Source organism: Palaemon carinicauda, chromosome 5, assembly GCF_036898095.1.
Source record: "Palaemon carinicauda isolate YSFRI2023 chromosome 5, ASM3689809v2, whole genome shotgun sequence".
Classification (NCBI taxonomy): Eukaryota; Metazoa; Arthropoda; class Malacostraca; order Decapoda; family Palaemonidae; genus Palaemon; species Palaemon carinicauda.
The window spans coordinates 93,450,788-93,475,277 of record NC_090729.1 but is presented as its reverse complement, the minus strand read 5'-3'; the positions used below and the strand labels follow the sequence as shown (position 1 = coordinate 93,475,277).

Below are 24,490 nucleotides of genomic sequence, written 5' to 3'. Positions count from 1 at the left end.
TCATATAGACAGCAGGTGCAAAGAAAGGAAATGCAAAAAGGAATATTCATCTTTTAATGTTTCCGAAAGTTCATACATGTAGTAATCATAATACAACAAGATATACAATATATATCTATAAGAATATACAGAAAACCTGAGTTTTCAGACCCCAAATTAGGAAACTGAGTAATAAAACCGTAATACTCATGACATTACAAGAAAATATCACCTGTAACTTGATACAACATTAAAAGTGCATATGGAACAAAAGATCATGTAGACTGAGAAGTCCTAGTTATCCAGTCCAAACGAGTCCATGCACAACACTTAAGAAGCTGGTTTAATTACACTACCAGCAGCCGCCACAAAGTGTTTAATCTCTTCCAACTGACAGAGGTAATGTTTGAAGAACACTTTTGAAGATTTCCATCCTGTGTAAGCCTGTAAGCCAGAAAAAGACAGATTGGAAAAAAATTAAGGAAGAGGCTACTTTTCTAGGGTCATGACCTGCTGGAATACTTTCCTTTTCAGCCCTTCTAATCAAGTAGGTGAGTTTGGACCTTAGCTGTTTCAGAGAAAGGTTAGATCCTGTCGACTCCCCTTTAAAAAAGTTGACCGCCTTTAATGGCCTGGCTTGGATAGGTAAGCTTTAAGGCTCTCCATGAGGCACAGAGAAGGGTCCTCCTGTAGCGGAACAATTTTCCAGGGCCCCCAGCATTTCCTGGGAAGTTTGTTTTTGGCTAAGAATGCAGGATCTGGATAAAGGTTTACCTCTCCCGAATCCGAGAATTCGATATGGCCATCATCCCTTGAAAGGGCCACAATCTCACTGACTCTAGCACCAGAAGCCATACCAAACAAAAAGACTTTTGAGTAAGATCCCTGAGAGAGGCAGAGGCGTTACTTATCGAAGAAGCGAAGTGCAAGACTTTATCCAACAGCCATGAAATAGCTTTGGAAGGAGCATTAGCTTTCAGTTTAGCACAAGCCTTTGGGATATTGAATAGCTCGCTATTGAGTTCGATATCAAAAGCATACGCGATCGGTCTAGTTAGTGCCGACTTACATGAGGCCATAGTTTTAGAGGCTAGACCTTGATCATGTAGTGAAGTAAAGCAATGGAAGAGGGTTGATGACTTTTCACAAATGCAAACCATTGTTTCCAGGAAGACAAATATTGTCGTTTTGTTGTATTGGAATTGTACTCTTTTATGAAGTCAATTCTTTCCCTCGCAACTCCGAATTTTCTTTGAGCTGCAAGGGTGAGAAAACATTAGCTGAAGGGTTATCGTTATCCAGGAGGAAGCAAAGACAGTTGTCTGTTGAACAACCTGGGAAAGCATAGGAAATGGTAGAGGGATCTGGAAGAGTTTGAGTTCCAGACCAAGAGGGTACCAATTGCTCTTGGGCTACTTGGGAGACACCAGAGCCGTTGTTCCCCTGAAAACCTGCAGTTTGTTCAGTACTTTCAGTAGGACGTTGAATGGAGGAAATAGGTAGATGTGAGACCACTAGTTCCAATCCAGATACATCGCATCCATTCCTGTTGCTTCCAGGTCCAAGTTTGGTGCTACATACCGGGGAATTTTTTGTTGAAGCTTGTCGCAAAGAGATTGATTTGCAGTTCTGGGACTTGCTCCAGAATGAAACAGAATGATTTTACATCTAGAGTCCATTGCTTCCTGAGGCTTGGATCTCAACAGGGCGTCCGCCATCACATTGCGAACCCCTTCGAGGTGAACTGTGGAAAGATGCCATTTCCTCCATTTTGCTAAAGAGACAATGGAAAGGATTACATGGTTGATCTGAGGAGATCTGAAGCCCTGTCTTTTGACACAGTAAACTATTGCGTTGTTGTTGATGACCAATTTGACGTGTGATTTTGTCTTTGGACATAGTCTCTTCAGATTCAGAAACACTACCATAGCCTCCAGAACATTGATGTGAAACTTCTGAAATGCAATCGACTACTGACCCTGCACTTTCATGGAAGAGGAGTGTCCTCTCCAACCTGGTTCCGAGGCATCCGTGTGAATAGTCACGGAAGGAGGAGGGTACTGAAGAGGGACGTTGTTCAATAGTCTCTTGGCAGTGGACCATAGCTTGAGCTGCTTTCGCAGTAAGGCCGGGGTTTTGTGGCGAAGGTCTCTCCAAACATTGGATGCCCTTTTTCTCCAGATTCTGTAGGGATCTTTGAGCTTTGCTTTCAGGATTGGGTCTGTCACGGCAGCAAACTGTAACGACCCCAAGACCCTTTCTTTTTGTCGTCTGGTGAGTACTTTTGAACGAAGTAGGCACCTGACCGAGTTTGCGATTTCCTTTCTTTCCTTGTGGTAGAGAGAGGGTGTGTGACTGTGGGTTCAATTGAAATCCTAGCCACTAGAATTTCCGAGCTGGAGATAGCCTGGACTTCTTGAGGTTTATTTGGAAGCCCTGAGATTGTAGAAAGTTCATGACCTCTTGGGCTGTTTGAAGACATTCAGACTTTGTTGCAGCCCACACTAAGCAGTCGTCCAGGTACACATTAACCTGAAGGCCTCTGTACCGAAGTTGATGGACAATGGCTTTGACTAGTTTCGTGAAAATCCTTGGAGCTATACTGAGCCCGAAGGGCATAGCTCTAAATACGTAGGCCTTTCTTGCCAGTCTGAAACCAAGGTAGGGGGAGAAGCGCCGACCTATCGGAAGATACTAGTAGGCGTCTGTAAGATCTGTGGAGACGGTGTAGGCCTTTGGGGTAGTAAGGTCTTTATTTGCGAGATAGTCAGCATTTGGAACTTGGCGTTCAGAATGAATTTGTTTAGTGGGGACAAGTCCAGAATAGTTCGAAGAGTGTTCAAATCTGTCTTGGGCACGCAGAATAGCTGCCCTTGGAAGTTCATGGATTTTGTGCCACGAATGACTCCTTTCCAGAGAAGGTCCTGAACGTAATCCTCCAAAAAGGGGGTTGTGGGTTGAAAGAACCTCTTGAACCGGGATGTTTTCTGTCTCCATTTCCAGCCTAGCTCTTTTGAGACTATGTTGTAAGCACAGGGATGAAACTCCCATTGATCCCTGAACAAATGAAGTCGTCCTAAACGGAAGCTCCTCGTTGTTGTTGCGAAGGACCTGCAACTTTAGACATCTTGTCTCTACTTCCTCGGCCTCTAGTTCGACCCCCTCTTTCACACCTTGCCTTGATATTGGAGCTCTTCCTATGTGCTTTGGCACTGTGAAACGTGGTGGTAGCTCTCTCGTATACTTGGTTGAAAGCTGGAGACTGTGAAACGTACTGCTTGGGGACCATGTACACAGTCTCAAGAACGGCGGCAACTGAGGCTGTCGTGACAGGAAAGGGTTTCCTTTTTCTGAGGTGACTTCCTGGCTTCTTGCCTTTGGATTGAGGTCTTTCATTGGGGGTATATTTTTGTTTAGAGGAAATACCCCACTTGTCAATAAGGCTCTTATTCTCCTGAGCCGCTTTGTCCATGATTTCTTTGTCCAGCTTCTCAGGGACGTGATCCTTCCCCCAGATGTTGGAGTCAATCAATTTTCTGGGTTCATGTCTGATTGTAGCAGCGGCTAGGAAGTGTTTTCTGCATGCTCTTCTGGCTAGGACGAAAGCATGAAAATCCCTATGAAACATGATTAGGTGAGTTTTAGCTAAGACAGGGAAGAGATCAGATTTGGAATAGTTTCCAATAGGCATCTCTAGATACAATTAGAAGGATAAAGAGGCAGAAAGTCTCTTTAGCTTCCAGTTCTCCCTTCATTAGGGATTCGGAAATCCTAGGCAGTTTCTCATTAAACTGTTTGCCTCTGATGTCTTTATCTAGTTTTCCAAGTGTAAATGTGTATTGGACGTCCTCCCAATTGTTCAAATCGTAAGGAAGGGCTAGAGAGACAGGTTTACATTCCTCTAGCACTGGAAGGGGTCTGTTCTCCCTTACTGCTTTCAATGCGGCCCCTAAGCTTTTAGAGGCAAAAGGGGAGACAATATCTCTTGGTACCACAAAAGTGGCCTGTTTCCTGCCAAAGGCAGAAAGTTGGGTATTCGTGAACTTAGCCGTCTTCAACTCCCTAACCAAAAGGGATAAAGCCTTGCTATGATCATTTCCTTAGGGAGTTAAGCCTTACTTAACAGTAAAGATAGCTATCGGTTGATGGAAAGAATTCCAAGTCCAAAACTGGCTTGGAACCCAAACCATCCTCAATAAGAAGGAACCCTTCGGTTAAGTCTATATTCTCAGCATAGCACCAATGGTTCTTAACTGTGCATTCTGGTAGGCTCGAAGCCGGGGGAGCCTTAAAAGCAGATGCCTGTTGTACTGCGTCTATCCTCACTTTTAGAACTGCTTGAGAACGTTCATATTTGGTGGTGGATGTAGAAGCAGGGGCTTGCGTAGAAATTAAACAGGCATTGGGAGCTGCACTCACCTGATGTACATCCTATGACTCTTCCAAGGTTTCTGTGGTCAGCAGGATCCTCTCCTTATATGATGAAACAGAAGAAGTAGTAGATATGTCGTCCGTATCCAGGCTCATGACCTGCAGACCAGCTCGGACTTCATCATCTATTGTTACCGGCGGGAGTTGGACCGTTGGTAACTGGTGAGCAAAAATGGAGGACACCTCAGCCTTGGTAAACAGGAGGTCTTTCAGTTCCAGAGCAGGAAGATAAGGGGCACCTTATTGAGAGCTCTTCTGGAAGTCTCGTACCCAGTGTTTGAGCGTCTTCTGGCTTTGATCTCGGACGTCCAAGGAGACATCAGGGGCAAAGAAGCCAGTTTGAAGGAGATCCATTCAAACCTTGCAGTCAGTAGGGTCCCAGATTGCAGTGGATCCCTTGGAAACATGGCAACAGGATAACTTGACCCGTCTGGTACAGATGACCATAGAACACTCCATGTCATCAGCGACCTGTAAAGATAAGAAATTTAAATGATTACAGCATCAGTAAAATATCATCTTGAAATTAGGAAAAAAGCAAATTTTTTTTATATCCTATCCTTTATGAACCTACACCTGAAAAATGGCTAACTCTAAAATGTAATAGAACATATGCCAAACAGATCAGAAATCCGGAATGATTTATGAAGCAAAACATAATGACGGTGTGGTAGGAATATGGAGGAAATGATCACATCAAAGGAACACCAGAAACTCCAGAGTAGGTATAGCAGAACAGCTTAAGAAGGAAAATTCACTCATCATACTGCCTAGACCAGCAACAGCTGCTCTCGAGGCAGCAACTATTTCTTATAGCCAGAAAATAATGACCTGTCAATAACCCAAGCATGTCAACACAAGGCGGCAGACGCATTGTAAAGTCAACAGGGGGAGAGTGGACAATCCCAAGGAAAGGGTTCATACTCAGGGGAAGTACAGGAGTAAAAGGCAGATAATAATAGAACCAGCCAGAACCTGATCATTATCATTAGCTTACAAGAAGTGGGAGTGCAGCCCTTAAGATTATGAGAGCCATACAAGATGGCCAGGATGCTAAGAATTAAAAATTCAAAGGGTGTTTTGACAACCAGGCAGAATCCAATCGAACAACTCTAGAGGACAATGTTCCTGAGATGTGGGATAGGAAAGAGCAGATGACTAGTCTAAGGCTGCAGCTGAGGCATCAGAGGTGGGTGACCCATAGCCAACACACAGCCAGTGCTAGAAGAACTCAAGCTGACAAGACTGGAAGCAGAGACAGGAGGCAGCATCTCTGTCTAGATAGGCTAACCCCTCAGGGGAGTCAAGACTCCATAGCTAGAGGGATACCTCAAGCTGACAAGACAGGAAGCAGAGACAGAAGGCAGCACCTCTACATAGATAGGCTAACCAGGCAAGGGAGTTAAGACTCCATAGCAATAGGGATATAGCACAGGAAGAGAGGCTGCAGACATAGGACAAGCACTGCCAAGGCGGCAGAGGAGTGACCCCAGGGGTACCTACTCTGTGCCTAGATAGGGTTAGGCCATGGCAGAACTATGTAGGCAAGCCTAGCCTCCTAGCGGGTGAGGGAAATCTGAAAAGCTAGATTGAGATGTTTAGACAAGAGGACCATCTTTCTGGCCTAGATAGGGTTAGGCATGAGAGATCTGTGTAGGCAAGGCTAGCCTTCTAGCGGGTGATGGAAAGCTCAAAAGCTAGGGTGAGATGACTAGACAACAGGAACATAGTTCCGGTACAATCAGGTTATGGCCTAACTAGGAAGGGGAAGGGGGAGAGAAACACCCAAGGGTGGACTCTAAGGTGGCAGAGAGATTTCAACTTTGGAGGAGAAAATCTCATCTACCTGTTAGGCACACTAACATGAACAAGGAAAGGGGAAGGAGGGGTGGTGACGGGAGAATCAGAAAATGGTGAGATGACATGGCAGGAAGGCCCAACAGCCACATGGAACAACAATAGTGTCCCATAGGGGTTGTCGTGTTAGGGCACAGAGGCTACGTCCTCACAACCAGGCATAGCCCACCAACGACTAAGAGAGAAGCTTAATGATGGTTAAGGCGACACAAGGAAGTCTTCTAGTCAACATCAGAACTGGGGTAAGGTGTTCTAATGGGTAGACATAAGTAGACACAGGGAACAGGATCCCAAGACCTGTGCCACCTCACCAAACATATAGGCTAAGTGAAAAGTGAAAAGCAGTCACCCAAAAGGATCTTCAAGACCGCAGCTCCCCGCCGTGATGAATCGACAGCGTGGGACGATAGACAGCCTCACCCAACCTGTATGAGTTGGTGAAAGAAGAGTGAATGGTGCACTAGTGAACATTTACCAGGCATAGCTGCCGACTAGGGTAAGCTAGCCTATGCCAATGCTGATAAATAACACAAAAGAAACACCAAGGAAGGATTGAGGGATACCATATACATACCACACTTTAGAATGATAAGATAACATATGCCTAAAGTAAATGACTAAATAACTAATTATTATTTCTGAGAGTTTAACGACATGATAAATGGCGCTGAAAGCCTGCCGGCTTCAGAACAAAAAAGCATGCAACATAATAAAAGAAACTGGGTGGAGACACGAAATTCTCCAACCCAAAAGGGTGGATACTCAACTTAGTCGATGAGGAAGAAGTTGAAGTATCCCTGATCAAAAAACACTCAAAAAGCTAAGAAAACTAGCAGAAACTCTCCAAGCAAACGTCAAAGATGTAGATGCGAAGGGGAATGATTCAAAAGGAAGCGTGTTAGTAGTAGCACATTTTTAGATCGGGAGTTGTAACGGCGCTCTCGCCCATGTTTCCTACCCTATCCCTTAGCCTTCGAGACAAGGTTAACTATTCGGGGAAGGATAACCATGGCTTGTTATTAACACATCCCTTATTTGTACACGATATCTCTTAGGATATTCACTCCAGAGGCCAGAACTCCGTTGAAACCTCTAAGGTAAAATTTCTGTGGTATGTCACTCGCAGAAATATCGCAAGTAGAAGCTGCCAATGAGGAACTTCCATCAGGACGACATGGCTCGAGCTCAAAAAGGTAATGTTGGAAATTCTGTAAAGAACAACAATTCTGTATTGTTTCTATAATTTGAAGTAATTACTATACTTTGAAATATTACTATTACCATATTTGTTCTTATGATTCTATAAATATCATAGATATGATATTTGTGCATCATATGATAGCTTTATTTTGCTTGATAGAGCTTTCAACGTAAGAAAAAAAAATGTTTTTGAGATACACGTTGTAGTTGCCAGTTAGTGAATTTCAAACGAATTGCTCAGAGATTTGTTGCATCAGATTTGACCCCGACTTTTCAATTCCAGTGAGGCATAACAAGCCAAAAGTTGTTGGGTAGAGTCGAGAGTAAAAAGATTAACTTCCTATCTAAGCAAGATGGTGTTTAACAAAATTCAAGATATAGTTTAAAGCACACATGCAAATACTAAATATCATCACATGTTGAAACATAATAGTCAGAATTTAGAAATGTACATATTTATTGTCAATATTTATATATATATATATATATATATATATATATATATATATATATATATATATATATATATATATATATATATATATATATATATATATCATATATATATATATATATATATATATATATATATATATACATATATATATATATAGATATATATATATATATATATATATATATATATATATATATATATATATATATATATATATGATATATATATATATATATATATATATATATATATATATATCATATATAAATATATATTCATATATATATATATATATATATATATATATATATATATATATATATATATATGAATAAAAATATAGAATATATATTTATCAGAAAATATGGAAATAGTTGAAAAGGGGCATGAAAGTTAGTGTTTAAAAACTTTTGAAAGACTATCACAAACATCTTCCTGAGAATTTAAAGAAAGCTTCATATCTATAGTAAAAATTCCTTCATTCTTACATACCAGACTGAATTACTTGTATATAGTACCTTTACCTGCTCTATATATATGACTAGTGTATGCGACACAAAGAATGACATCTAAATATTTAGATAGATATGCACACACACAGTCCCCTCTCACCAGGCTATGAATACTCCCCTCACCCTACCCAAGGGACAGGGAGTAGTTTTCAATAGTGTGGAAAGTGCATGAAGTACATGGAACATCGATGATTATCCTTAATTTCCAGTAATCTGACGTTTCTTTCACATTAACATAAAAAATTAATGGATTGGAGTATGGCCATTTAAACAAACGTCACTGCAATGTTTTAGTTGTTTTAGATTTGGGCATCCTTCTGAAGTATGCAAAAATGAAAAAGATGTGTAACACTTGTTCCGAGCTTTACCATGGAGAATGTACACTTCAGGCCTGGCGCTTAAACTATATTATGAAACATAGATATATAGATAGGAGCTGCCAGCAATATAAGTCAGAAGAGGCTGTATCGAATATGTAAGTATGGGACATGCCAAGAGACTATTGAATAAATCAACAAGCTATGCAAAGGCATTTAAATTGGGAGGAATATACCACAAGAGATAACCAACCCCCCTATTACTGCCAGTAGTTAAATAAAAAAAAGAAATATACCATCTTCCGACAACACGCTGCATGATTGTGCAAGAATTTTGCCTCCTAAATTTTGCCCGCTATTAAACCTTTGTCCCTCATTACAAACCATACTACTAACTTCTCTCAGGCTCTATTATTGACTGATTTGATGTAGGCCCTTCTTAAAACAGTTATCAGGTGCACCTGTAGCTGGGAAGAGGCTGAAACCTGATAAATCCCCACCTCATAATTAGAAAAGAGAGAGACATCTATCTCTATCACCCCCATTCATTAAGAACTCTAAAGTTATTCAAGTTGAGGTCCACCATCCCTTCAGCAATTAGGTCAAAAGAATATGGAAAAGGCAAATGTAAAACCTAATTTATCAGGACCCTGTCTAAAGGAGCCTACAGGAAATAATGGTAAATCTAAAGCAGCCAGGGGAAGACATCATCCAAATGTCTGCCAGAAATAAGCCACAGTTTTTTCCTCCATATTGTAGTGGAATTGTCAGGGTTTAAGGGCCAAATATGAAGAATTTAAAACCCTCATTCATGTATGTCTCCTGTATGCCTACAGGAGAGCATGCTCGATAATAAGACTCCATGTCCTCGCGATTATGTTAGCCATATGATGAACAAGCATGGAGCCATGGCGGAAGTCTTATATACGTTCGTTGGGATGTTCCCCAAATACCTTTGTCTGCTCATACACCTCTACAGGCAGTGGTTGTACAAAAAATTCACAATTTGCTCTCTTTACTTGCCTCCAAATGGTAATATTTTGTATGATAATTTAGTAGAGGTGATTCAGCAACATTCTTTTCTCTTACTGGCAGATATGAATGGTAGACATTGTTTATGGGGTGATGTTTTAGCAAATGCAAGTGGTAATATATCATCAATTGGGGTGAATAAAGATGTATGACTCTTCAATACAGGAGAGCCCAAGCACTTTCATGTCCAGACAGGTACTTTGTCATGTATTGACCTGTCAATTGCAAGCACTAATTGCCTTCTCAATTTTGACATTGGAGGATTAACATGCTAGTGATCATGCACCAATCATCGAAAGCTAAGCAAAATCAAAGGGAATGCACAACTGGTAGAAAATGTTGATGATGCCATAGACTTACTGAAGGGAACTCTCCATATAGCAGGAGTCAATTTGGTTCCCAAAACCACAGGGTTATTTAGACGGCAATCAGTGCCCTGATGGTTTTCAGAACTAACTGCCTTGCACAGAGCCACAAGAAATTCGTTGACTCAATTGCTTAGATGCCTGGCAGAGGAGAATTTATTAACATACAAAAAATGTAGATCACAGTTCTGTCATGCTATGAAAGAAGCTAGGCACCAGTCTAGGATATCTATTGTTTCCACAGTCAACAGTAGAACACCATCAACTTCTGTGTGTAGGAGAGTAAAAAAGATAACAGGTAAATTTACCACTAACCCACCACCAGTGTTCAAGGTGAATGGTCAGTATGTGACTAGAGCAACTGAGGTTAGCAATGCCTTGGTCTATCATTTCTTCAAAGTATCATGCAAGTGTGAAGCAGCTCCTAGTCACCAGAATAGAAGCGTTGAAGAATGGAAAATGGTAAATTTTGTAACCGAAAAGGAGGAATCTTACAATGCTTCTTTTACTGCAAAGGAATTTGATTACGCACTTGCTACTCGCAATGCTACAGCCCCTGGACCTAATTGAATTCCCTTTGCAATGATTAAACATGTACATGTTAATACTAGGTTATTTATTTTAAGCATTATTACCAGAAGAGGGCATGATCATAGTTATCCATGTGTTTGGGAACTAGCCATTATTTTAGTCTTTTTAAAACCCCCGTAAGTATAGATTTTTAGCAGCAAGCTATCGACTAATTGCATTGACATCTTGTTTATGTAACATTATGGAGAAGATGGTCAATGCAAGACTTGTGTGGTACCTGGAGAAGAAAGTTATTTTCCCACCTATCCAATGTGGCTTTAGAAAAATGCACTCAACGACTGATGTGTTGACACGACTTGAGTCCTCTATTCGTTAAGCTTTCGTTTCTAAAAAGCACCATATAACAGTCTTTCTTTACCTTGAAAGGCATATGATACTGCATGGAGATATGGTATAATTAAAATAATTCATAATTTGGGATTAAGAGGAGAGCAGCCATTGTTCATTCAAGCATTTGCTTTACATAGATTCTTTCAAGTTAGAATGGGTGAAACTTTGTGAGAGAGAAAGTGTCAGGAAGGAGGAGTCCCCTAGGATAGTGTGCTAAGTGTAACCATATTTGCACTAACAATTAATGGGATATCTTATATCATTCCCCAAAATATTCTCTCAACACTCTTTGTTGATGATCTCTTAATATCATTTGCTGGAGCAAGAATGGTAATTGTTGAGAAAATGCTACAACTCTCAATTGACAAAATTATTCACTGGGCTGATATGAAGGGGTTTAAGTTTTCGACAAGCAAAATTGCTGTTATCCATTGCTGTCGTATATGGGGAGTGCCTCCAAACCTGGATATTTACATCAAAGGTCAATGAATTCCATGTGAAAGTGAAGCTATATTTTAAGGATTGATATTTGATTGCAAGCTAACTTGAAAGCCTTAAAAGTAAAATTTCTGGAGGTTCTGAATCTTTTAAAAATTCTGTGCCACACATCATGGGAAACAGACTGCAAAATTATTTTAAAATTGTATAAGGCCTTAATTTTTTTCAAAAATTAGTTATGGGTGGGATATATACTCCTCAGTTCCTCAGCCTCCCCGAGCCGATTAAAGATTTTAGATTCCATATGACATACTGTTATCAAATTAGCCCCAGGAGCCAGTAAAATTTCAAAACAGTCTTGATGAAGCTAGAAATTGAGTTCTCCCATTTAGGATATCACCAACTCTGCCATGGAAATCACTAGATGATGAAGAACATAGGGAATCAACTTTTATATGTAATGAGGGCTCCAAATCTGATGCTGGCATTGGATTTGGAGTATATAGTAGTACTTTTATTTTTAGATGCGTACTTCTCCTAGTATTTTCTATATTTACTGCCGAATTATATGGCATTCTAACCAATATTTGAAAATTAACATTAAAACAGGAGGGTAATTTTACCATTTTTAGTGATGCTAGAGGTGTCCTACAAGCTTTAAAAGTTTTTGTTTATTCCAGTACTCCTTTAGTTTTAAAGATTTTAGAATGACTTTATTATTGGGCTGAGGGCTATAATGGTTTAATTGTGCTGGGTTCCGGCAAATGTAGGTGTGCCTGGAAATGTGAGGGCAGATTTACTGGCAAAGAATACTGCAGGTAAATTGCTACCAAGAAGATTATCACATCCTCTGTAATGATTTTTTTTACCAAGCATTAAGAGTTTATTTTATAATAATTGGCAACAGCATTGGGATAGCTTAGATGGAAATAAGATGAGAGAAATAACGAATGCTTTATCTCCTTGGAGGTTTAATATGACGCTCCGAAAGTGGGAGACTACTCATTGTTGTCTCCGCATTGGTCACACTCAGTTTACACAAGTTACTGATGACTGGCCAACACCAGCCATATTGCGACGACAGTTTGGTACCCCTGATAGTGTGGCATTTACTGACTGAATTATTATTATTATTATTATTATTATTACTACTACTATTACTACTATTAGCTAAGCTACAACCCTAGTTGGGAAAGCAAGATGCTGTAAGCCCAAGAGCTCAAACAGGGAAAAATAGCCCAGTGATGAAAGGAAATAAGTAAATAAATAAACTATATGAGAAATAATGACCAATTAAGATAAAATATTTTGAAAACAGTAACGTCAAAACAGATATTTCATATATAAACTATAAAAAAAACTTAGTCAACCCGTTCAACATAAAAACATTTGCTGCAAGTTTGAACTTTTTAAGTTTTTTCTGATTCAAATACCCGATTAGGAAGATCATTCCACAACTTGGTCACCGCCGGAGTATAACTTCTAGAATACTGTGTAAATTGAGCCTCATGATGGAGAAGGCCTGACTATTAGAATTAACTTCATGCTTAGTATTATGAACAGGATGGAACTGTCCTGGAAATTTTTATAATAAAGGATAATCAGAATTATGAAAAATCTTATGCAACATGCCTAACAAATTAATTGAACGATGGTGCCAGAGATTAATATCTAAATCAGGAAGAAGAAATTTAATGGACCGTAAGTTCCTGTCCAACAAATTAAGATGAGAATCAGCAGCTAAAGACCGGACTATTTCTTTTGCGCCTGTTTAAGGCTTGAGATGAGGATGGCAGGTTCATCCTTGCCAAAAATTCTTAGGCACGATGTGTTACACTATGCTAATGGTATTTTTAGATTTATTTCAGAAGCAGGTCTTCTGAAAGCTACTTGAATTATATATTTACATCTCTCTTAATGTTTTTAATTGAATATTCTTTTATTCTTTATTTATAATAAACGATATCGGCATCAATGACCTTCGATGACAGGATGCCAGAAAACTTCAAATCAATCAATCATTTAATTTTCTATCCGGATGACTGATTATTCTAGGACGAGGCATAAACAAATCTGCCTCTTATGTATAAATTGTGTCCTGCAATTTCTTCAGGATCTAGGATTTATGGTTAATTTATCAAAATAAGGAAAAGCTTCAGAGAGGATACTCTAATGGCTCACCATGTCAGTCCCATTGGTTAAACTACAAGAGAAGTAGTAAACAATTAGAATAAAATCTATTCAAATATTGTTATTGTTCTTGCTTGATATGTCGAATACAATAACAAGATTTGAATATATTTTTTATATTCAAACTATTAAAACTTCAAAGAAAAAAAAACAAAGAGGACGAGAAAGAAGACATGAATGTGTGCCCGAGTGTACCTTCAAGCAAGAGAACTCTAATCCAGGGCAGTGGAGGGCCATGGTACAGAGGCTATGGCACTACCCAAGACTAGAGAACAATTATTTGATTTTGGAGTGTCCTTATCATGAAAGAGCTGCTTACCATAGCTAAAGAGTCTCTTCTACCATTGCCAAGATGAAAGCAGCCACTGAATAATTCCATTGCAGTAGTTCATTCTTCGATAAGAATGCAGGATGTGGATAAAGGTTAACTCCCCTGAATCCGAGAATTCATTGTGGCCATTATCCCTTGAAAAGGCCACAATCTCACTGATTCTAGCACGGGAAGCCATAGCAAGCAAAAAGATAGACTTTTGAGTAAGAGTTTTCTTTGAGCCATGAAGGCCAGAAAATCATTAGCTGAAGCGTTTTCGTTATCCAAGAGGAAGGGAAGACAGGCTTCTATTGAATATCCCGGGACAGCACTGGAGATGGTAGAGGCACCTGGAGGGGTTTGAGTTCCAGGACAAGAGGGTACCAATTGCTCTTGGGGCGCATGGGAGCCACGAGAGCTGTTGTTCTCCTGAAAGTCCGCAGTTTGTTCAGTACTGTCAGTTGGAGGTTGATTGGAGGAAATAGGTAGATGTGAGACCACTGGTTCCAATCCAGAGACATCATATCCATTCCTGTTGCTTCCGGATCTAACTTTGGTGCTACATACCGGGGAAGCTTTTTGTTGAGACTTGTTGCAAAGAGACCGATCTGTAGTACTGTCACTTGCTCTAGAATGAAACAGAATGATTTTGCGTCCAGAGACCATTCTGTTTCCCGAGGCTTATAGGGCGTCCACCGTCACATTGCGAACCCCTTCGAAGTGAACTCCTAATTGATTGATTGATTTAAAGTTTTCAGACATCCTGACATCTAAGGTCATTGATGCCGGTGAACTCCTAAAAGATGCCATTTCCTCCTTATTGCTAAAGATAGAATGGCTAGGATTACATGGTTCATCTGAGGAGATCTGGAGCCCTGTCTGTTGACAAAATGTACTATTATATTGTTCTTGATAACCAATTTGATGTGTGATTTCGTCATTTGGCATAGTCTCTTCAGAGTCAGAAACACTGCCATAGCTAAACATTGATGTAAAACTTTTAAAATGCAATCGACCACTGACCCTGCACTTTCTTGGAAGAGGAGTGTCCCCCCAACCTTGTTCCGAGGTGTCCGTGTGAATAATTATGGAAGGAGGAGAGCACTGTAGAGGTACGTAGTTCAATTGACTCTTGGCATTGGACCATGGCTTGAGCTGCTTCTCCAGTAAGACCGTGGTTTTGTAGCGAAGATCTCTCTGAGCCTTTATTCCTTTCTTTTCCTGACTCTGTAGGCATCTTTGATTCTTGTATTTCAGGATTGGGTGTGTCACGGCGGCGAACTGTAATGACCCCAAGACCTTTTCCTGTTGCTGTCTGGTGAGTACTTTTGAACAAAGTAAGCACCTGACCGGGTTTACAATTTCCTTTCTCTTGCCTTGTGGTAGAGAGAGGGTGTGTGGCTGTAGATTCCAGTGAAGTCCTAGCCACTGGAATTTCCGAGCTGGAAATGAGGTACGAGGAGAAGTGCCAACCTATCAGAAGATACCAATAGACATCTGTAAGATCTATGGATACGGTATAGGCCCCCTGGGGTAGTAGGGTTCTTATTTGTGAGATTGTCAACTTCTGAAACTTGTTGTTCAGAATGATTTGTCTAGTGGGGACAAGTCCAGAATAGTTCGAAGAGTGTTCGAATCTTTCTTAGGCACGCAGAATAGCTACCCTTGAAAGTTGATGGATTTTGTGCAATGGATGACTCCCTTCCAGGGAAGGTCTAGAACATAATCCTCCAATATCGGGGTTGTGGGTTGAAAGAACCTCTTGAACCGGGGTGGTTTCTGTCTCCATTTCCAGCCTAGCGCTTTTGAGACTATGCTGTGAGCCCAGGGATGGAACTCCCATTAATCCCTGAACAGATGAAGTCGTTCCCCTACCGGAAGCTCCTCATTGTTTTTGTGAAGAACCAGCTACTTCCTCGGCCTCTAGTTTGACTGCCTCTTTCAGACCTTCCCCTGTTACCGGAGCCCTTTTTATGAGCTTTGGCAGGGGGAAATGTGGTGGTAGCTCTCTCATACACCAGATTGAAGGCTGGAGACTGGGAAACATACTGCTGGGGAACCATGTACACAGTTTGAGGGATGGCGGAAACTAAGGAGGTCGCGACAGGAAAGGATTTCCTTCCCTTAAAATAACTTCTTGGCTTCTTGCCCTTAGGTTGAGGTCCTTCATTGGGGGTAAATTTCCTATTAGATGAAATACCTCACTTGTCAATAAGGCTCTTATTCTCCTGAGCTGCTTTGTCCATGACTTTTACAACCAATTTTTCAGGGAAGAGATTCTTCCCCCAGATATTGGAGTCGATCAGTTTTCTAGGTTCGTGTCTGATCATAGCAACGGTTAGGAAGTGTTCTCTACATGCTCTCCTGGTTAGGAAGAAAGCATGGAGATCCCTATGGAACACTATTAAGTGAGTCTTCACCAAGACAAGGAAGAGATCAGTTTTGGAATAGTTTCAAATAAATGTCTCTAGATAAGATTGGAAGGATAAAGAGGCAGAAAGTCTCTCTTTGGCTTCCAATTCTTCCTTTAAAAGGGATTCGGGAATCCTAGGCAGTTTCTCATAAAACTGTTTGCCTCCGATGTCTTTATCTAGTTTTCCAACAGTGAATGTATATTGGATGTCCTCCCAGTTGCTCTAATCATAAGGAAGGGGTAGAGAGACAGGTTTACATTCCTCTAGCAAAGGGAAGAGCCTGTTCTCCACTACTTCTTTCATCGTGGCCTCTAAGCTTTTAGAGGCAAAGGGAAAAACATTATCCCTGAGGGCCACAAAGGTGGCCTTTTTCCTGCCAAAGGCAGAAAGTTGAGTATTACTAAATTCAGCCGTGATTAACTCCCCAACCAAAAGGGATTAAGCCTTCCTATGGTCCAGAATGATTGTTTCCTTATGGGTCGTATCATTTGTAATGGATGCTTCTGAGTTAACCCTAACATAGCAGTAAGGATAACTATCGATCAATGGAAAGAATTCTAAGTCCGAAACTGGCTTGGAACCCAAACCATCCCCATTATATAGGAACCCTTCGGTAAAGGCCATATGCTTAGGATAGCTCCAAGGGTTCTTAACTATGCCTACAGGTAGGCTCAAAGCTGGGGGAGCCTTAGAAACAGGTGCCTTTTGTAAAGCTTCTATCCTCGCTGTTAGCTTCACTTGAGAATGTTCATATTTGGCGGTAATGTTCTCCATGAAAGCTTTCATGGATGCCATTAGTTCTAAGTTATTACGAGGGTTTGTCTAATATTGGAACCGGGGTGGAGGTGGAAGCTGGAGCTCGAGAAGCAGTGATGGGGGAACAATCTAAGGAGGCACTGGTAGCTGTACTCAGCTGATGGACATCCAATGACTCTCCTGAGGCTTCCGTGGTCAGCAGTCTCCCCTCCCTCTCAGACGACACAGAATAAGTAATCGACATGTTGTCGGCGTCCAGGCTCATGACTTGCAGAGCGTCCCGGACTTCATCATCCACATTATCTACTGGTACTGGTGGGAGTTGAACCGAAGGCAACTGGGGACTAAGCACAGAGGTCACCTCAGCCTTAGGAAAGAGGAGGTCCTTCAGTTCCAGAGAAAGAAGATAAGGGGCACCTTGTTGAGAGCTCCTCTGGAAGCCTCTTACCCAGTGTCAGAGCATCCTCCGACTTCGATCTCTAATGTCCAAGGAGACGTCAGAAGCTGGTTTGAAGGAGATCCATGCAAACCTGGCAGTTGATAGGTTCCCAGATTGCAACGGATCCCGTGGAAACATGACAATCAGCATCTTTCCAGCAGGTCTTGTGGCCACAGGACAACTTGACCCGCCTGGTAAAGGTGACCATTGAACACTCCATGTTTTCAGCGACTTGTAAAGATAAGACATTTAAATGAGTACATATCATTAAGAATTATTTCTTCTTAAAATTAGTTGAACAAAACACATCCTAACCTAGATAAACCTACCACCCAAAGAATGGCTAAGATTAAGCATAATCAGAACACATGCCATTAGCTCAGAAATCTGTAGCGATTTATGAAGCAAAATATAATGACGTTGTTGTAGGAATATGGAGGAAAGGATCACATCAAAGGGACACCAGAACCGGCAGAGTTTGTTTATTGGAGCAGCCTAAGAAGGTAAGTTCACTCATCATACGGCCTAGCCCAGTAACAGCTTTCCCCGAGGCGGCAGCAGCAGGGAGGTGGCAACTATTTCTAGTAGCCAGTAAAAGACTGACCTGTCAATACCCTAGGCATGTCGACATTAGGCGACAGACGCATTGTAAAGTCAACAGGGGGAGAGTGAACAGTCCCATAGGGAAGCGTCCACTCTCAGGGGAAGAACAGGAAAGAAAGGCAGTTAAAAAGTGAACCTGTCAAGACCTGATCATTACCATAAACTTATGAAAAGTGGTGGTGCAGCCCATAAGATAATGATACCCTTACAAGATGGCCAGGATGCTAAGAATTATTAATTCAAAGGATGTCCTGACAACCAGGCAGGATCCAATTGACCAACTCTAGAAGACAATGCTCCTCAGATGTGAGAGAGGAAAAAGAAGATGACTAGTCTAAGGCTGCAGTTGAGGTGGCAGAGGAGATAACCATTAGCCAACGCATAGCCAGTGCTAGAAGAATCCAAGCTGACAAGACAGGAAGCAGAGACAGAAGGCGGCACCTTTTTCTAGATAGGCCAACCCGGCAAAGGAGTCAAGACTCCATAGAAAGAAGGATATCTCCAGCTGACAAGACAGGTAGCAGGGACAGAAGGCTACATCTCTGCCTAGAAAGAACTACCCAGCAAGGGAGTCAAGACTCCATAGCAAGAGGGATATAGCACAGGAAGTGAAGCTGCATACATAAAACAGGCACTGCCAAAGCAGCAAAGGAGGGCAACAAGGGGTACCAACTCTACACCTAGATATGGTTAGGCCATAGGAAGAACTATGTAGGCAAGCCTTGCAGGTGAGGGAAAGCTCAAAAGCTAGGTTGAGATAACTAGACAAGAGGGACATAGTTCTAAGTACAGTTAGGTTATGGCCTAACTAGGAAATGGAAGGGACAGAGAAACACCCAAGGGTGGTCTCTAAGAAGGCAGAGAGATTTTAACCAGGGGAGGAGAAAATCTCACCTACCTAGGCCAGTAACAGCTTCCCCCGAGGCAGCAGCAGCAGGGAGGTGGCAACTATTTCTAGTAGCCAGTAAAAGACTGACCTGTCAATACCCTAGGCATGTCGACATTAGGCGACAGATGCATTGTAAAGTCAACAGGCACACTAACAGGCACAAGGAAGGGGAAAGAAGCTGGCAGTGATGGGAGACTCAGAAAATGGTGAGGCGGCATGACAGGAAGACCCAACAACAACATTAGAACAGCAATAGTGTTCCAAAGGGTTTGCTGTGATAGGGCACAAAGGACAAGTCCTCACAACCAAGCATAGCCAACCAAAGACTAAGAGAGAAGCCTAATAATGAAGGTCTACTTGTCAGCATCAGAACTGGGGGTAAAGCATTCCAATGGGTAAACATGATTATACACGGGGAACAGGATCCCAAGACGTGTGCTGTGACACCAAACATATAGGCTAAGTGAAAAGTGAAAACAGTCACCCTAGTGCAACTGAGAACACCATCCAACTCCCAGAAGGACTTTCAAGACCGCAGCTCCCCGTCATAACATATTAACATCAAGGGAGGGTAGACAGCCTCACCCAACCAGTAAGGTTAGTTGAAAGAAGGTATGGTGCATAGTGAAAATTTACCAGGCATGGCCGCCAACTAGGGTAGGCTACCTTAAGTCAATGCTGATAAAAAAACGCACAAGAAACACCACTTTAAAATAATAGGACAAAACATATTCCTACCGTAAAATGACTAAATAACTAGAAAACATGTAAATCGAAATAAACGTGAGGTGGCGACGCAAATTTCTCCAACACATGAAAAGGGGGTACTCAACTTAGTCGATCAGGGAGAAGCTGAAGTACCCATGATCGAAAATCACTCAAAACACTAAGATAAACCATCAGAAACTCACCAAGCTACTATCAAAGATGTCGACTGCGAATGGGAATAGGTCAGCAAGAAATGTGTTAGTTGTAGCATATTGAGATCGGGAGTTGTAACGGCTCTCTCGCCCACGTATCCTATCCTCACCTTTCCTTCGAGACAAGGTTAACTCTATTCGGGGAAGGATAACTATGGCTTGTTATTAACACGTCCCTAATTTATACACGATATCTCTTGGGGTATTCGCTCTGGAGGTTAGAACTCCGTTGATACCTCTTAAGGTGAAGGTTCTCTAATATATCACTCCCAGAAATATCGAAAATAAATGCTGCCAATGAGGAACTTCCATCAGGACAACATGGCTCGAGACCCAAAATAATATTTTTCTTCCAGAATTTAGTCAGGCCAGGTCTGCAAGAGTCGAGCTTGACACACTGAGCTGATTTAATCTCCTCCCTTTTGATAAAAAGGACAATAATGATGAACTTTTAACTTCTGTTGTTTCATGGAAATCTTAGATCCTGTCATGAAGTTGATGGTATTGATCTTAATGTCAGGGATAACTATTTTTTTTTTTTCTAGATCTTTGATATTGAAACACCTGTGGTCCAATACAGAGTAGCACTAGTAATAATAATAATAATAATAATAATAATAATAATAATAATAATAATAATAATAATAATATAATAATTAGGGTGAACAGTATAGCAGGTAAGATGAAGTATTCTCATTTTAGTGGAGGTATTATTCAATTATAATCATTACTCAACTGGCATTAAACAAATTGCTTTGGCTTAATCCTCTTCCAGTGGGCACGAAAATACTAGATAATAATAAATTTATATCTATAAGTAAAGATAATGAAATTTTTTGTATTTTCTACAAACTAAAATTCGTAGGTTTTACATAAAGCTTGAAGGGGCGCCTTTTGCCAAAACTATAATGTCAATCATTTTCAGGGATTTCAAGTGATAAGTGATTTTCATGATGGCATGGGAGGCATCAGTAATGGAATATTGGCCCATTTGGAAGATGAATACCGATCAAAGGACTATTTGACTATTGCAGTAATGCCACCTCATCTTTTACCAGAGACTCAACAGTTGAAGTTACTCGTACAAAGTAGTATTATACAGGTAAGCTCCTATTTTCATTTTTTTTTTCACACAAAGTATGACTAATATTTAAACTAGGGACAAATAGTTTTAACATTAATGCCTAATAAATAACCTGTAATTTGATATATTATTAACTTGAAATATTTATGTGAATTTACAGCAAAAAATGTTTGTAACTTTATGAACTGCTTGGAAATTATGGTTTAGCTGGAATAGCAAAACATTCTGAGAAAACTCCCCAATAATAACTCAAAAACAGCATACTTCTATGAAGGACAGTATCTATCTGAATATTTAGACATCATTATTGACAGCTCAGGTGCACTAGTAACTAGTATTAGCCAAGGAATTTTGTTTGTGTGGGTCAAGAGCAAAATGGAATCTTAAGAAATAGCGTTATTCAAGTAGACATGTGTCAGGTCACCATATAGATACTGCATCTCACAGTTAGAATATTATGTTTGAAGCACACACATTCTAATGAAAATTGCGAAGAACATCACATATGGTTGTAAAAGGCAATTCAAGGAAAACTTTGTTGATGGCCTCTGTAATTTCCTGCTGATTCGGGATTACATTCTATGGAACAAAATAGTGTTTATGAATCAGAATATCTGGTGTTATAGAGTGTGGCACAGAATCACCAATGCCATCCCTCATTGCTTCCTTGAAGGCAATTGGCATTTTACTTGGTATATGAATTGCTTGTGATCCAAGTTGACCACAACCCTTGTTGAATTGTTCAATTCTTAAAGGCTTAATCCCATTCCCCCATTTTCTTCAGAATGCATCTGTTTCTTGGGATCTTATAATATACAATCAGTAATATTGTTTACACCATACACGAGTTGAGATCCTAAATCTGAAATATATCGCAGTGGAATGCTATATTCGAACGATTGCAGTTGAACAGCTCTCAGAAATTCCTTCAACTGATAGGTCTGTAGACTTCTAGATTTATTGCTCTACTCCACATGCAAGACAAAAAATCTATATTTTAACCTTTTACCCAATATACTTCACAAAGAATGGTCCCATGTATACATAATTAAGTTATGTCGGAAGGATTTAACTTGAAATTCTGATAAGTACTTTCTGGTTTATCTTAATTGTTCATTCTTTAAACCTCATTTGCCAAATGCAGTCCTTCAACACTTTCTTAACAACATAAGAGAGTGCAGAATCCAAAACTTCCTAAGCTAAGTCAACAAGGAATAGCAACCAGCATGTGAAAAACTTCTTTTCTAAATATAGAATTATTTACCCATTTGAGAACAAAATGACCCAATTTACATCAAAGTTTCCTACTCCCTTCGTCACTATTCCACATGTTTTATATCTGATAATTACCAGATTTTTCTATCTTATGTTATTTATACATATGAGAGTTTTACAAAATATGAAACATTGCATATCAAGAGAAAGTAAATGTATTCAGGTATACAATATTAAATGATATAAAGCCCAATCTTGTATACTTGTTTTTCTAAGATATTTTAATTAAAATGTAAAAAAAAGGGCCTGGGTCTGGAGTGCCTAATCTTCTTTTTACCCTAAGTATTTACCTTCAACTCATAAATTGCCTGGTTGGTCAGGTGTACATTCAAGTGGTTGATAATGTCAGGGATTTACTTTGTTTTCATGTCCTTATCATCAAAGTAACTAAAACCTTTGCAAAGGGAATATGTTGATCCCTCAAAATAGTCTGCTTACTTGCTTCTAGAAAATAGCTGAATTTTAATGATGGGATTAGTTATTTCTATACTCAGCTGGTTTTCATATTCTTTCTCTCTTTAAGTTGGTTAATTGTTGACGCTGACTCCAAAGCTAAAAATTTCCTTTTTTTTCTTTTCTTACAATAACCCTGCCCTTGTAGTGTACAGTAGTATTGGTGTTAAATGGTATTATATAGCAATATTACTACGTGGTTAAGCAAAATCTCTTTTTTTTCTTTGTCTCAAAGTTGAAACTAGTTCAGTAACCCCTTAGCATTACTAATTAGTTATGAGGTGGGGCTCATTTATATGAATGCCAGAGGGGTCATAGTGAAGGAGAGCTTTAGGTAATATAAGTTTCTAGCCAAGATATAAACTATAAATTACCAGAGATCCACCTTTCCTCAAAACTAGTTTAATGATAATTTGCAGTAAATTAAGAAAGATGGATAATTTGTGCATCTAGATTGAAATCTAAGAACTAAACGTTCATGGGTACTGAAACTTCAAGATATCAGGGAATTTAAAACTTCAAAATTCCTCTCAGATATATCTTTAACATTTAATTTTAAAACTCTATTTGTACTATATTACCCATCACTTATATTTCATGTAACTTGAATCAAAACTTTCAAAAATTTTAAGTAAAAGAAAATAAGTTTTAACAACATCAACCACTGTTGACTTTTGGGGATTTGGGGGCTCTGCCTAATGATGCAAAATCCTTATGATCATACCAAGCAACTTTTAGATGATGTTTAGAAAAACTCTTTAAAGAAAGAGTCCTACGGAAAATAAAAGAAGTGGTTGTGCTTCTAATATATATTGAACTTTAACTTTGAGGTCCTTCATTTAACTTTACCCAATTCTATATGAGGTTATATCACATAACTCATCATAGGAAAGGACATAAATTTAGCCTTGTTGGAGAGAGAAGATGGTTTGAAATCATAGCCACACGAAAAAAAGATTAAGTGACCTTTCCCCTAATGCTTTATGTAAGGTTGTCTGAATAAAACCCAATAGCCCTTATGGGTCGTTGCATAATAATCTATTCAAATTTATTACCGACCTTCTCCAAAAAAAAAGATTGGGAAAAACTTAGCAAACCTTTTGTCTGGAATTCATTTTAGCCCTGAAAGTAGGTGTGAGATATGAAATAATTTACTTCACACCAGAACCCACATTATAGGAAAGACCTTGTAGTTCACTTCTAGGTAGTAGGTTGGCTGGAGCACAAGCCACCCATTGAGATACTACTGCTAGAAAATTATTGGATCCCTTGATTGGCCAGACAGTAATACGTTGGATCCCTCTCTCTGGTCACGGCTCATTTATTCTCTGCCAACATACACTGAATAATCTGGCCTATTCTCTACACATGCTTGTCTTTTCTCATACACCTGACAAAACTGAGGTTACCAAACAATTCTTCTTTACTCAAAGGGCTAATTACTGTACTGTAATTTTTCAGTGGCTACCTTCCTCTTGGTAAGGGTAGAAGAGACTCTTTAGCTGTGGTAAGCCCCCCCCCTCCCCCCGATGCTGAAGCCTTGGTGAGGATGGGGGGCTTAGGGATTAGCAGCTGGGTTCCGATGTTTGGTGGGAATTGCTTCCCCACGGGTCCTTAGTGCCAAGCTGTTGATCCAACTAAATTAGTC

General features: G+C 40.1%; 1 protein-coding gene across 2 annotated transcripts in view; it reads left to right on the top strand.

The window, feature by feature from the left end:
• mst (misato mitochondrial distribution and morphology regulator) overlaps positions 1-24,490 on the top strand; it is a 963,151-nt gene that overhangs the window by 596,906 nt on the left and 341,755 nt on the right. For both annotated transcript variants that reach the window (XM_068373866.1, XM_068373867.1), the window contains exon 6: positions 20,956-21,132. In XM_068373866.1, the coding sequence (XP_068229967.1) occupies positions 20,956-21,132 (177 nt within the window). The remainder of the gene's footprint in view (positions 1-20,955; positions 21,133-24,490) is intronic.